This window comes from Chlorocebus sabaeus, chromosome 20 (genome assembly GCF_047675955.1).
Source record: "Chlorocebus sabaeus isolate Y175 chromosome 20, mChlSab1.0.hap1, whole genome shotgun sequence".
NCBI lineage: Eukaryota > Metazoa > Chordata > Mammalia > Primates > Cercopithecidae > Chlorocebus > Chlorocebus sabaeus.
The window spans coordinates 93,724,707-93,739,936 of NC_132923.1; the positions used below are offsets into that span (position 1 = coordinate 93,724,707).

General features: G+C 43.5%; 1 protein-coding gene and 1 long non-coding RNA gene across 2 annotated transcripts in view; one reads left to right on the forward strand and one right to left on the reverse strand.

The window, feature by feature from the left end:
* LOC103224977 (uncharacterized) overlaps positions 1–15,230 on the forward strand; it is an 86,575-nt gene that overhangs the window by 51,215 nt on the left and 20,130 nt on the right. The window contains exon 4 of the long non-coding RNA XR_005240357.2: positions 3,619–3,746. This is a non-coding gene — a long non-coding RNA (uncharacterized lncRNA). The remainder of the gene's footprint in view (positions 1–3,618; positions 3,747–15,230) is intronic.
* The window catches only part of CFAP57 (cilia and flagella associated protein 57), a 76,180-nt gene that overhangs the window by 36,106 nt on the left and 24,844 nt on the right, over positions 1–15,230 (reverse strand). The window contains exons 9-11 of the mRNA XM_007979113.3: positions 11,314–11,526; positions 9,126–9,299; positions 3,596–3,757 (exon numbers count right to left, since the gene is read on the reverse strand). Of these exons, the coding sequence (XP_007977304.2) occupies positions 3,596–3,757; positions 9,126–9,299; positions 11,314–11,526 (549 nt within the window). The remainder of the gene's footprint in view (positions 1–3,595; positions 3,758–9,125; positions 9,300–11,313; positions 11,527–15,230) is intronic.

Consider the following 15,230-nt stretch of genomic DNA (forward strand, 5'->3'; position numbering starts at 1 on the left):
CAGGACCCATCACCTTTCTTACTCTGCTCTACTTCTTCTTATTTCCTTAGATCTTGCACTTTCTATAATTTACTTATTATTTTATTATTTTTATTCTTCTTTCCCCATTAGAACTTGCTCCACATAGACCAGAATCTTTGTAGGGTTTGTTTGCTGATATATCCCAAGTACTGGAACAGTGTCTAACACAGAGTAGGATCTCAGAAGATATTTACTAAAGCATGACTCCTGTCCCCATAGAACTTAGAGTCTACTGAGGCAGCCAGATAAACACATTATTACAAATCGTGGTAAGTGCCCAAAGCTGGGTCCCTCTTGATGTCTTCTTAGACTCACTTTTATTACTTTAAATCCTAACTCTTCTGTCTTGCTGGGTTTTATGCCTAGTAAGTATCTTCTTATACTTCCTTTCTTCTTTCTTTTTTTTTTAAGACTTGGTTTCACTCTGTCACCCAGGCTGGAGTGCAGTGGTGTGATTACAGCTCACTGTAGCCTTGACCTCCTGGGCTCAAGTGATCCTCCCACCTCAGCCTGCCAAGTAGCAGGATGCCCCACCACACCTGGTTAATTTTTATATTTTGCGTAGAGATGGGGGTCTCACTATGTTGCCCGGGCTGGTCTCAAACTCCTGGGCTCAAGCAATCCTTCTGCCTCAGCCTCCCAAAGTGCTGGGATTACAGGCCTGAGCCACTGCACCCGGCCTAGTGTCTTCTCCCATCATACTCACTGATGCCAAAGTTTTCTAAAAATACTATAATACACACACCCTTCATTTCCTTAAAAAGTTAATGTCGATGACAAGAGTGGGTCAGAATGCAGTGTTTTCTTCTTGCTTACCTACGGGGAGACCCCGTGCATCCCTATCTCACCATTTCTGGTCTGTCTCCTCTACCACCTGTGAAAGACTTGATAACAAGGAACTGAATTACACACATTTCTGCATTTCTGGCCAGCAGACTAGTGAGGATCTGGTGCACAGGAAGTACTGAGATGAAGGATAAGCACAAATTGCACGTGCAAAGTCAGAGAAGAGGGAGCAGGAATGCCTGGCCAGGGCACTCACTGCATGTGACATGGCACAGGTGGGATGCACAGGAAAGGGCAGCCAAGACTGCGTCAGACCATCAGGGGTCTGGTAGGCCATGCTAGGAAGTTTGGATTTCATCCTAGAGGGCTTCCAAAGGTCCTCATCAAAGCTGATCAGTCTGACTTTGGTGTTATAAAGATCTCTCCGATGGCGGTATGCAGCACGGACTAGATTAAGGAAGGACCAAAAGCAGGATGATGAGTTGCTGGGGTGGGTGGGGTGCAACTGCATAGACTAGGTGAGAGACGGACAGGGTTTGGACTGAGGTAGGGGAGGGGACTGGAGAGGAATGGAGAGGTTGGAGAGAGTGAGTTTAGAGAGGGTAGTGCCTGATTGGGTGTGGGGTGGAGAGGTAAGGATCATGGATGAAGGCTGTCTCCTAGGTAGAAGGGCCGGTACCTGAGGGTGGGGCTTGGACTGTCTTGCTTCACCGCTTTATCCCCAGAACCTAGCGTAAAACTAGCAACACGGTCAGCACTGAATGAATACTTATCAATGACCCCAGGCGTCTGCCCTGGCTAGTGGGATATATTTATCCATGGGAATGACCCGGCCTTTGACATGTGTTTGAGGTCCTTGTTCAGCGTCCCTCCTTCATCTGTTCTCCACGTTGCTGCAGAGTAATCTCTGAGATGCAAAACATATTAAGTCATTCCCTAGCTTAAATTTATGAACGGTCCTTATGAACAATGTGCAGCCTAATGCGTAAAAGGCCCCCCTGACCTGTTTCTCTCCAGCTTCATCTTCAGCCCTTCTCTCTGGCACACCCTAACTAGGAGCAGCTTTGCAGATCACCACTCCCTCATCCCTCTGCACACACTCACTGCTCATTGCTCAGTGGCCCTTGTCCATTTGTTCTGGAAGGCTCTGAGCAAGGCTCATGTCCTCTGGCACCACCTGGCCTGAGCCAAGTTCCTTCCCCTGTGTTCCCACAGCATCGTTCTTTCATGATACTTCCTTTCGCTGCACATTTAATTCCCTTCTTTATGATACTCTGCCCTCTTCCCAGGCTATCAGCTAAAGGATGCTCCGTGTCTTTTATCTCTATAATCCCAGACCTTAGTATAGTGTCAGGTACACAGCAGACCCCTCTGGAAATCCTAGGCAGAGAAGGTAAATCATGGCCTGAGAGTTACATAGACTATAACAGAATATAAAGAGAGCTGGGAATTCCGGGAACATGCTTTTTAAGGGCCAGGCGGAGGATGAGCCAGGACAGGAGTGGGGAGGAGGAGTCAGAAAGGTTTACAGGGAACAGAGTGTGGTCACATGCATGGTAAGACAGAAGGGAGTTTCAAGAAGGAGTGGTACATGCATGAGTCATTTCCAGCCTGGCAGTGGTACTGTCAGGTCCATCTGGGGGCTGTGGTCAGAAGTCAGCTTGGGCACCTTCAGGCCTTTGGTTTAGCCTGCTGTCTCCTATTTGGCCTCTTCCGCTACCCTCTGGGAAGAACAGAAAAGATAACAGAGAAAAGGAGGGGTTCCTTCTGCAGCAGGTCAGGCCCCCACTCTCACGGGGCCCTCCCTCATCCTCTTCTCCCTCTTCGCTTTTCCTGCAGAAAATTCTAGGGAGCTCTAGAAGGGATCTCCAGCAAACACCAGAGGCTTGTCACCCTGCTTTGTGGCAGTGTTGCATTGCTGCTCTGATGGCTTTACTTGTTTCTATCCCTCACCTGACTGAACTTCCTGGTCATGTCACAGGGCCCATACCTGTCTTTTCACACATGCATCCCCAGTGCCTAGCAAATGGTAGGTATTCAATAAACACAGTTAAGATTCTGGGCAAACAGCAATGACTGTGTAGTTCTGTGATCCTCCATGAGCTTTGTGTGTTTATCATCCATTCAGCTTCTCCCTTAGGGAGCATAGCACAGAGCTATGCACTCACATCTCCACAAAACGCACCTTTATGAAATGTTTACTGCATCATCAGGAAGGAAGGGATGCTCCTTTGGTATGGTGATTAAAGGAGGGGGCTCTAGATTAAATCTGGATTAGAACTCTGGTCCTATTAATTATTAGCACACTGACTTTGGACACGTCCCTCAAGCCCTCCTAATTTGTTTTTTGAAACATGGGGAGAATGACAGTATCTTCTTCATAGAGATGTTGTGACATTTAAATGAGAATATACTTTACTTTTGTAAATATTTATTGATTGTCTTCCATGTGCCCAGCATGTGCTAGAAACTGTTGGTCATAAGAGAACTGTATGTTTCATTGTTCTTGGTTTCAAAGAGTAGGAAGAGGAAAACCAGATCACAGAATAAAAGCAAAGCACAGTGTAAGTCAAGATGATCACATGGCAGAAAGACAGGCAGAGTAGGGTGGACAGTGGCAGTGAGGAGGAGAGCTTGGTTGTGTGGACAGCGCATGTGCAGGGAGCCGTGGGGGTCTGCACTGGGCACAGGGTGTAGCCAGCCTGTAGAGGGCCCTGGTGCTGGACCCGCATTTGAATGCAGTCTGGTAAGGAATTCCATGTCCCTCTTCATTAGATCCAGTTCTTACCTTTTCTTCCATGTCTGTTTTAGTCACAAGCACCTCTTCGGCAAAGCCCACCTCCCTCTCTCGCTTGATTCCCCGGCCATCCTTATCAAAGACCTTCCAGGTGAACAGGCAGCCATCCTCAGCAGCAGTCAGCAGGAATTGATCATCAAAGGTAAGCAACATCTGAAGAGAAAAAGGTCATGCCCAGGAAGCTTTCAAGGCCACAGATGACCAGGGCTGCGCCAGCTGTTGTACAAGGCTTCCCCCCATGCAATCCTGGACACAGCCTCACAGTGGGGTAAACTAGATCCCAGGTAAGAATGAGACAGGAGCCCTCACAGGCATCTGTTAATGAATAGAAAAAGCAAGGTTATGTCTACATTCCCTGTGGATTTGGAATCTGAAGAGTCAGCTATTATCTAGAATAGATAAGGAACTCTCAAAAACTCAACAGTAAAAAAGCCAAACAATTCAATCAGAAAGCAGACAAAAGATATGGAGACATTTCACCAGGGAAAATATACAGATGGCAAGTAAGCACATGAAGAGATGTTCTACATTATTAGCCATTTAGGAAAATGCAAAATTAGGACCATGATGAGGTATCACTCCACACCCATTAGAACAGCTAAAATAAAAAAACAGTCACAACACCAAGTGCTGGCGATGATGCAGAGAAACTGGGTCTCATACATTCTTGGTGGGAATGGAAAATGGTACAGCCACTCTGGAAAATAGCTTGGCAGTTTAAAAAAAAAAAAACTGAATATACATTTACCATATGATTCAGCAATTATACTCCTGGGCATTTATCCCAGAGAAATGAAAACTTATTTCCACACAAAAGCCTGTATATGACTGGTCACAGCAGCTTTATTTATAATAGCTGAAAATAGGAAAAAATTAAAAATATTCTACAATAGGTGAATGGCTACACAAACTGTGATTTGCTTTTCGTGGAACACTGCTCAGCAATAAAAGGAATAAACTATGATTGATACACAACACAACTTGGATGGATTTGAAGGGGATTAAGCTGAGTGGAAAAAGTCACAATCAGGACATTAAGCTAAAAAGCTTCTGCACAGCAAAGGAAATAATCGACAGAGTGAAGAGACAACCTGTCAAATGGGAGAAAATATTTGCAAACTATTACTCTGACAAAAGACCAATATCCAGAATACACAAAGAACTCAAAAAACTCAACATTAAACAAACAAAAAAATCTAAAAATCTCGTTAAAAAGTCAGCTAAGGGGCAGGCGCGGTGGTTTACACCTGTTATCGCGGCACGGTGGGAGGCCGAGGCGGGTGGATCACCTGAGGTCAGGAGTTTGAGACCAGCTTGGCCAACATGGTGCAACCTCATCCCTACTAAAAATATAAAAATTAGCTGGGCGTGGTGACAGGCACCTGTAATCCCAGCTACTTGGGAGGCTGAGGCAGGAGAATCTCTTGAACCTAGGGGTGGGACGTTGCAGTGAGCTGAGAGCGCACCATTGCATTCCAGCCTGGGCGACAAGAGGGAGACTCTGTCCAAAAAAAAAAAAGAAAAGAAAAGAAAAGAAAAAAAAAGTGGGCTAAGGACATGAACAGACATTTCTCAAGAAGACATACAAATGGCCAGCAAGCATATGAAAAAATGCTCAACATCACTAATCATCAGGGAAATGCAAATCAAAACCACAATGAGATACCATCTTACCCCAGTTACAGTAGGTATTATTAAAAAGACAACAAATACAACATATAACAGATGCTGGCAAGAATGTGGAGAGAAGAGAACTCTTATACACTGTTGGTGGGAAGGTAAATTAGTACAACCACTATGGAAAACAGTATGTAGACTTCTCAAAAAAACTAAAAATAGAACTACCATCCAATCCTGCAATCTCATTACTGGGTATTTATCTAAAGGAAAGGAAATCAGTATATTGAAAGGATACCTGCACCCCACCCCCCATATTTATTGTACCACTATTTACAATAGCAAAGATATGGAATCAATCTAAGTGTCCATCAGTGGATGAATGAATAAAGAAAATGTGGTATATATACCCACTGAAATACTATTTGGCCATAAAAATGAATGAAATCATGTTTTTGCAGCAACATGGATGGAACTGGAGGTCATGAAGTTAAGTGAAGTATGTCAGGCACAGAAAAACAAATATTATATGTTCTCATTCATATGTGAGAGCTAAAAAATGTTGACCCTAGCTGGGCGTGATGGCATGTGCCTGTAATCCCAGCTACTTGGGAGGCTGAGGTGGAAAAATCGCTTGAACCCAGGAGGCGGTGGTTGCAGTGAGCTGAGATCATGCCATTGCACTCCAGCCTGGGCGACAGAGTGAGACTCTGTCTCAAAAAAAAAAAAAAAAAAAAAAAAAAAAATGTTGACCTCATGGAGGTAGAGAGTGGCATGATGGATACTAGGGAAAAGTGTATGGGTGGGTGGGGTGATAAAGATTGGTTAACAGATACAAACATTAGATAGAAGAAATCAGTTTTCTTTTCTTTCTTTCTTTTTTTGAGACAGAGTCTTGTTGTGTTGCCCAGGCTAAGAGTGCAGTGGCATGATCTCCCGGCTCACTGCAACCTCTGCTTCTCAGGTTCAAGCAATTCTCCTGCCTCAGCCTCTTGTGTAGCTGGGATTACAGGCATGCACCACCATGCCTGGCTAATGTTTTGTATTTTTAGTGGAGATGGGGGTTTCACCATGTTGGCCAGACTAGTCTCAAATTCCTGACTTCAAGTGATCTGGCTGCCTTGGCTTTCCAAAGTGTTGGGATTACAGGCATGACACACGTGCCAGGTTGAAGAAGAAATAAGTTCTAATGTTTGATAGCAGAGTAAGGTGACTATAGTTAACAACAATGTATTGTATATTTTTAAATTGCTAGAAGAGAGGACTTGAAATGCTCTCAACACACAGAAATCATAAATACGTGAGGTGGATGGAAACCCTAAATATCCTGACCTGATCATTACACGCTCTATGCCTGTAACAAAATATCACATGTACTTCATAAATATGTACAGATATTATGTATCAATAAAAAAGCCATTTTGAGAAGGCCACATACAGTATAATAGCATATGCAATTCTCAAAATGACAAAAGTTATGGAAATAAGAACGAATTAGTGGTTGCCAGGGATTAGGGATGATAGTCGAGAGGAGTGGTATGACTCTAAAGGGTAGATGGACATCTCTGTGGGGATGGAACGGTTCTATATTGTGATTGTAGTGGTGGTTACACAAACTGCATGTGAGAAATAATTCAGAAATACATATACAGCGTGGACCAGTGTCAATTTTCTGGTTTGATATTTTGCCACCGTTCTAGGAGATGTAATGACTGGGGGAAACTGAGTGAGAGGTACATGGGAACTCTGTGCCATCTTTAAAATTTCCTCTAAACTTATAAGTATTTCAATATAAACAGTTAAAACAAAAGAGTGAACTATGAAAAATGTCTTCTCACAATCAGCAGTATGTGTCAAGAACTTTGAGAATGGCAATACTCTTGAATTCAGGAATTCTCTCTCCAGGAATTTAGTCTTAGGAGAGAATCAGAGATGCAAATATAAATTTGTAAACTGCGCTATTCACTATAGATCATAAGATAATTTCAATGCCTAATTGCAAGAGAAGAGTTAGTAAGTTACAGTCCATCATAGGATAGGATATTTGTGTAGCTACTAAAGTCATGCTTCTGAGAAATATTTAATTGTATGGACAAACGCTTACAGTAGTGTGAAGTTAAAAACAAGCGGGTCACGAGAGTGGCCTCACAGTATGATCTTAATTTTATTTAAAACACACACACATGGAAATGTAGAAGGAAATGCATGAAAGAAATGATGATGCTATTATAAGGATTTTTTTGTTTGTTTGTTTTTTTGAGACAGAGTCTCGCTCTGTTGCCGAGGCTGGAGTGCAGTGGCGCCATCTCAGCTCACTGCAACCTCTGCCTCCTGGGTTCAAGTGATTATCCTGCCTCAGCCTCCTGAATAGCTGGGACTACAGGCGCCCGCCACCACGCCCGGCTAATTTTTTGTATTTTTAGTAGAGATGGGGTTTCACCGTGTCAGCCAGGATGGTCTCAATCTCCTGACCTCATCATCTGCCCGCCTTGGGCTTCCAAAGTGCTAGGATTACGGGCGTGAGCCACTGCGCCCAGCAAGGATTTTTATTTTAAAAATAAACATGCATTGCTTCTATAATCAGAAAAATAAATTCCTTATCCACAAAACTTAGCAGATCTGAAGGGAAGATGGGGAATATGTTGTAGTAATTTACTTTAGACCCAAGGCCCAGGCTTGGTACAGAAAATGTTCTGTTTCATAATGAGAAACCTTTTCTTAATACAGCTAATGTTGCAGGTAAGCCACTATGGAGTTTGAGACACAATTCAAAACCTCAGGTGCTATGTCATTCAACCTGCAGAAAGCGAGAGTAAGGAAGAGGAGACACACACCTTCCCAGTGCCTGTTTTTCAGGGGGTCAGTGTAGGTACAGACATTGCTTTTTTTTTTTGCACTATGAATAACCTTGTATTTACTATTGACTATGATTTCTTGGCAACCATTTCGCATGCAAGATAATTCTTTTTAATTTCATTTTTAAAATTGTGGTAAAATACATATTCTGTAAAATTTGCTATCTTAACCATTTTCAAGTGTACAGTTTGTGTTATTAAATACATTTGTAATGTTGTGCAACCATCGCCACCAACCACCCCCATAACCCTTTTGTCTTGTAAAACCAAAACTCTATACCTATGAAACCATCACTCCCCATTCCCTGTGCCGCAGCCCCTGCCAACCACCACTCTGTCTTTGTGATTCTGACTGCTCTAAGTATCTCCTAAAAGTGGAATCACACTGTATTTATCTTTTTGTGGTTGGCCTTATTTAATTTAGCATAACATCCTCAAGGTTCATCCATGTGGTGGCACTTTGCAGAATTCCCTTCCTTTTTAGGCGGGATACTGTTCCATTGTACAGATATACCATCTTTTGCTTATGCATTTGTCTGTCGGTGGACACTTGGTTGCTTCCACGTTTTGACTGTTGAACACAGACACTACTTTATGAGAAGGGTGAATGGAAGGACAATTTACAAATGTGTACTCATGATATTGCCCCTGGGGTGGCCTTTTGTACCCTCAGGGGCTAATCTTCAGGGCTATGGCTCCTTTCGGTCCGGGCCATTCTCTGGAGAAGGAGGCAGCTGTGGTCAAGTGCAGGCCACACTCACAGTAGCTACGGCATCCACCAAATGGCCCCTTATTATGCATAATATTATGGTGAAAACGTCATACATACATTTTTAGGTGTATCTTTGATGATTTCCTAGGCTCAATTCCTGGAAGTAGTTTTAAACAAAGAGTATATTCATAGTCAATAGACAGTGATTCAATGAATGATGGATGAATAAATAAGAGAGACTAAGGAGAGAGAAAAGACATTGGGAGGTTGAAGGGATGAACAAGGCATGTGGCAGGCAGGTGTGGGACTGGGTTCCTGGGGAGAGGGCCCTACTCACCTTGGTGATAGGACCAGCATGGGCCTGGTACTCATTGAATTCCTTCTGCAGAGGCAGAGGGTACTTCATGGCACGAATGGTTCCCACTGAGGTGCCCACAAACATCATGCGTCCGGAATGCGAGATGACAATGGTGGTGTAGGTGACGTCAAACGCTGATATCTCTCGAAGGATCTGGGACACAGGCAGCTCTGCTCAATGTGAGGGGTCGAGCTGTGGCCTCCATGTCCTAGTGCCATTCTCTCTCGCCCTCTCCTCTAACAGATCCCTAGGGGCCTGTCTTTAAAAAATGCTTTTTCTATCCCTTTTGGCATCCAGAATAGTGCCTAGCACAAAAAAAAAAAAAAAAAAAAAAGGTGCAAACTGGATATTCCTTGTTGTGTTGCTGGTAAATAACCAGTTTCATGAGTTAGGAATAATACCAGTAAAGAGAGATATTCACATAGCACCTACTGTGTGCCAGGCACTGTTCTGTGCCTTCTCCATGTTGCAACTCATTCAATCCTCACGAAACCCTCTGAGGCAGTTACTGTTATCCCTAGTCTACAGATGATGGACCACCTGTGTGACAAGGGACTTGCTTCAACTCATGTACCTAGGTGGGCTCCAGTCTCTGCTTTGACTGCTATGCTTGGGTGCATTTCAAAATAAGAATGGGCTATTGGTCGTAAATGTATTCAGCAACATTTATTAATGCTTATTACATAAACAAAACTATACATTAGTCTCCCCTTATCCTCGAGGGATATGTTCCAAGATCCCCAGTGGATGCTTAAAACCACAGATAGTACTGAACCCTATATATACTATGTTTCTTTCCTATACATACATAACTATGATATGGTTTAATTTATAAATTAGGCCCAGTAAGAGATAAATAATACCTAATAATAAAATAGAACAGTTATATGAATACCGTATAAAAGCTGTGTGAATGTGGTTTCTCTCTCTCAAAATATCTTACTCACAGTATGGTACTCACCTGTTTTTGCACCTTGGTTGACCACAGGTAACTGATACTGTGGATAAGGCGGGACTACCATACTATCAGAGCGCCCCTTCATTCCCTCACTCATTCACACACTCATCTACCGACCCACCTACACACATATTTATTGAACACTGTGCACCACACAGTGTGCCAGCTAGCAGGGCTGCCAAGAGGAGCAAAACATGGCCTTGCCCTAAAGGGGCTTTATTCTGGCACAGCACTGATAGCTGCCATTGAATTAGGACCGGGCTACTCGGGAGTACACAGGAGAGTCACCATACTGTCAACTGTGTTCCAGCCGCAGGGAGACCTGCCTTGGGCTAGGTTGCTGCCGTGGTATCTACACACTTTCCCAGGCACCAGTCACAGGAAAAGTGGGAGGAGCCAGCTGGAGGAGCACACAGGCCATGTTTGTAGGACACATCCTTGCTGAGCTCCTCTCTTTTCCCTTCACTATTTGGAGCCTAGTGTAACTGTACAGTTTCAGAGTTTGGGGATTTCAAAAGAATACAGTGGCAAGCCTAGGTGATAGCAGCTAACTGCACAGTCATGCATTGCTTGATGTGGGATACATGGTTAGGCTATTTTGTCACACAAACATCATGGAGTGTATTTACCCAAACCTAGCTGTGACAGCCTACTATACACCTAGGCTATGTGGTAGAGCCTACTGCTCCTAGGTTACAAACCTGAACAGCACGTGACTATGCTGAATACTGTAGGCAACTGTGACACAATGGAAAATATCTGTATATCTAAACAGAAAAAGTACAGTGAAAATTTGGCATTATAATCTTATGGCATTACAATCTTATAGTCTATGTGGTGCATCATTGGTGTTACTCAGTGCATACTGCAGTTAGGTTTTTACCCCAGGAAAGTTAAGTGCAGACCAAGGGTAAGAGCGCAGTTTAGAGATGACATGACCTCCATGCCTGGAAGGTGGGAGAGAAGTTACAGACAGCAAGTAAAACAGAAATGAAAAAGAGGCCGCAATTTACAATTTCACCCAGTCAGGAAGGAAACTGAGCAGGAAATTCAGGAAGTGACGGTAACTGAGCTAATCCAAAAGGAATGAGGAGCCTGATGTTATGTACACAGAGGCCCTCATTCCGTGCATACTTTCTGCTGTAAGCACAGGAGGCTGTCCCTGCAGATCTGTGCAGCAGCCCAGAGGCAGGGCAGGGGCAGACTCACCGAGGAATCTGCAATCTCCTTGAGGGTGTGGTCTGATCCAACAGCAAAGATAATTTTGGCATCGGGGGAGACAGTAACACAGTTGTAGCTGCAAGACTTGAGCACGCATTCTGTCTCTCTCTTTCCTGTGGACAGATTCCACTCATACACAGCACCATCTGTGCCACCAGAAATCAGTTTGCTATCATCTGCATTCCACACAATTGAGCGAATCTGCAGGAGAGGAAGACATATTCAGTGAAGAGCATATACACACATACATCCTAACACAGAAAAGGGTGCAAACTCCTCAGGTGCTCCACTAGACTGAGCAGAGCATCCTTTCCTGCTGTAGGCCCTTCTGTCAGCACAAAACGTAGCTTCTTGTGAACGTACACATTCTGTTTTCTATGATACTTGCAAATTACTTCTATGACACTTGCAAAAAAAGACACTCCCATTTCTTTTTCACGTTATGAATGTAAAGACTGAATCATACAGGTTTCTTAAGGCTAGAACCAACCAATTATTGCTGTTTTTTCAAAACATTTTTGACATAATTATATATTCACAGAAACTTGCAAAAATAGGACAGAGAGAGTGGACTTCTGGAATGGCAGGGTAAGGACCTCAACTTGACCTTCTCTCTGACAATGTAAGTTAACTGGCAAATATGATAAAAATAATCATTTAAAGTCTCTAGAAGGCTGGGTGCAGTGGATCACATCTGTAGTCCCAACACTTTGGGAGGCTGAGGTGGGAGGATCACTTCAGCCCAGCAGTTTGAGAATAGCCTGGGTAACATAGTGAAACCCTGTCTTCATAAAAATAGTAAGCTGGTCATGGTGGCATGTGCCTGAGGCAGGAAGATGGCTTGGACTGGGGAGGTTGAGGCTGCAGTAAGCTATGAGTGTACCACTGTACTCCGGCCTCAGTGACAGAGTGAGACCCTGTCTAAAATAAAATAAATAAAATGTCTCTGGAAATTGTCTTCAGGGAATACAGCAACTGGAAAAACATTTATTCAAGAAAATCTGCTCAATCCCAGTAAGAACAGGGTCTGCAGCATTTGAGCCATGACTCGCTCTGTTACAGCCTCAGCTCCAGAAACTTCGCTGCTGTGCACACTGGGCAGGTGTGGCCAAGACAAGCGACTCCCTCTCCCCAGAGCTCCCAGTCTTGGGCTATGGTTTCAGTCTAGAAAGGGAAACTGCTGGGATTTCTTATTCTTACCCCAGCCCCATGTTGCAGAAGCTCTATTCCAAGCAGGTGTGGCCGAGAGGGCTCAGACTCTCTTCCCCCCAGCCCATTCTCACTTGTTGGAAGAAGCTCCACTCCAAGCTCAGCAGACTGAGAATAACTGTGCCCCAATGATTCCTGACCCAGTTTGCTCATAGAGTGAAAGATCCAAGCCATGGAGGGCAAACCAAAAAGACCAGGGGCTTACAGACGTGCACATACACACACGCACGCACGCACAGACACCTCAAGTGTCACTCACGGAAGTGAGATGTTACTCCTGGAAAAGCAGGTCCCCGCCCCAGCTCTGGTGCAGTGGAGCAAAGGTTCTGACCATGGGAAAGTCAGGTGCTAAGACAGGGAGCTCTCAGCTCTGCTTGAGGGGACTGACTTTATTTGGAATAGAACATGGAAAAGTCCATGCCTGTGGGCATTGTCTAAAACAATGGAGATCTTGGTGGAAAGTGATTAAGAGGAGGCTGATAACTCCAGGATGTAAGCAAAATGACACAGAGGAGTGGAATTTTGATAGAACAAGGGAAAGGGACAGGGAAGAAGAGCCCTTCAGGGATAACAGACAACTCTAGGGGCTGGAAGGTCTTATGTATGTGCTAAGCTGTACTGATTCAGGTGCAGTCAGAGTGGGATATGGGGAAAACTTGAAAGCATCTCCTAAGCTACACAAAGACCCATTAACATAGGGCAGAGTCTCACTGGCACAATGGGCCTACCAAACACAACAGTCCACCAAACACTGAACATTAAGCTCTCCCAACCCAGGGGCATCTCCTAGGAAGCCAGGCTTAAAAATGAAATCAGGCGCCCGCCACCACACCCAGCTAATTTTTTGTATTTTGTAGAGCCACTGCACTCCAGTCTGGGTGACAGAGCGAGACTCCATCTCAAAAAAAAAAAAAAAAAAAAAAAAAAGAAATCATATTCATCCCTCATAGCCTGGAAGACTCCGTGCATGCCCAAGGCTGTACCCTCTTATGTACAATCAGAGAGAGGACATCCAAACTACCAGTCTCTGGCTGAACATGATGCAAAAGCCATTGACTCTCTGAACTGTGATAGCATTTTCCAAACCACACATAAATCTGGCAGTAAAAGGTAAAAACCTAACTGGCTGAGGGGGTTTATGCACAATCCATAACTAATTAGCAGCTCAGGCAACTCATGGGCAAGCCTAGGTAGCCAGGCTAAAAGAAAAGATGAAAAATATCTGAGTAGTGATATGAGACACTGCACACTACAGGGGAAACAGACTTTACAGAATTAGCTCAGCCAAGTCATGAAACAGATAATCAGCCAACCAACAACAACCTCCTTGGGGGACACATATCCAGAACTGCTACAATATATTGTCTAAAATCTTCAGCCAACAAAAAATTGTAACATAAACAAACAAACAAAAAGAGTGTGATCAATAAGAAAAAGCAAGCAAGCAAGCAAGCAAGCATTCAGGCAATAGAAATTGCCTTTGAAGGGGCCCAGATGGTAGATTTTGCAGCCAAAGACTTCAAAGCAGCTAATACAAATAAGTTCAATTAACTAAAGGAAACTATGCTTAAATAATTAAAGGAAGGTAGGATGACAAGCCTCATCAAATAGAGAATATAATAAGAAGACAGAAATTATTTTAAAAATCAAATGGAAATTCTGGAGTTGAAAAGTACAATAACCAAAACAAAAAATTCACTAGAAGGGCTCAACAGTAGATTTAAGCTGGCAAAATTGAAACAGCTTAATAGAGATTGTGCAATTGGAAGAACAGAGAGAAATACTAATTAAGAAAAATTAACATTAACAGAGTTTCAGAGAAATGTGGGCAGCCACTAAATGCACCCACATGTGTACTGTAATGACAGCACTAGAAGAGAGAAAAACAACAAATATTCAAATAAATAATGCTGAAAAATCTCAAATTTGTTGAAAAACATTAACTTACACATCCAAGAAGTACAATAAACTCCAAGTAGGACAAATGCAAAGAAATCTAGATCCAGACACATCAAAAACAAAATGTTGAAAGCCAAAGATAAGAAAATCTTGAAAGCTGGTCGGGTGCAGTGGCTCACACCTGTAATTCCAGCACTTTGGGAGGCCAAGGCAGGTGGATCATGAGGTCAAGAGATCGAGACCATCCTGGCCAATATGGTGAAACCCCATCTCTACTAAAAATACAAAAATTAGCTGGGCATGGTGGTGCACAACTGTAGTCTCAGCTACTCGGGAGGCTGAGGCAGGAAAATCGTTTGAACCTGGGAGACGGAGATTGCAGTGAGCCGAGATGGTGCCACTGCACACTCCAGCCTGATGACAGAGCAGGACTCCATCTAATATATATATATATGTATATAGAAAACCATAAGAGAAAAATGATTAATCACATAATATCTAACTTATCTCAGAAACAAAGGAGGCCAGAAGCAGTAGGAGTTTATCTTCATGTTTAAAATATAAAAATACGGTTTTGCTGGATGTAAGGTTTTTTTTCTTTCTTTCAGTACTTGGGCTATGATTTCAGTCTAGAAAGGGAAACTGCTGAGATTTCTTATTCTTACCCCAGCCCCATGTTGCAGAAGCTCTATTCCAAGCAGGTGTGGCCGAGAGGGCTCAGACTCTCTTCCCCCCAGCCCATTCTCACCTGTTGGAAGAAGCTCCACTCCAAGCTCAGCATACTAAGAATAACTGTG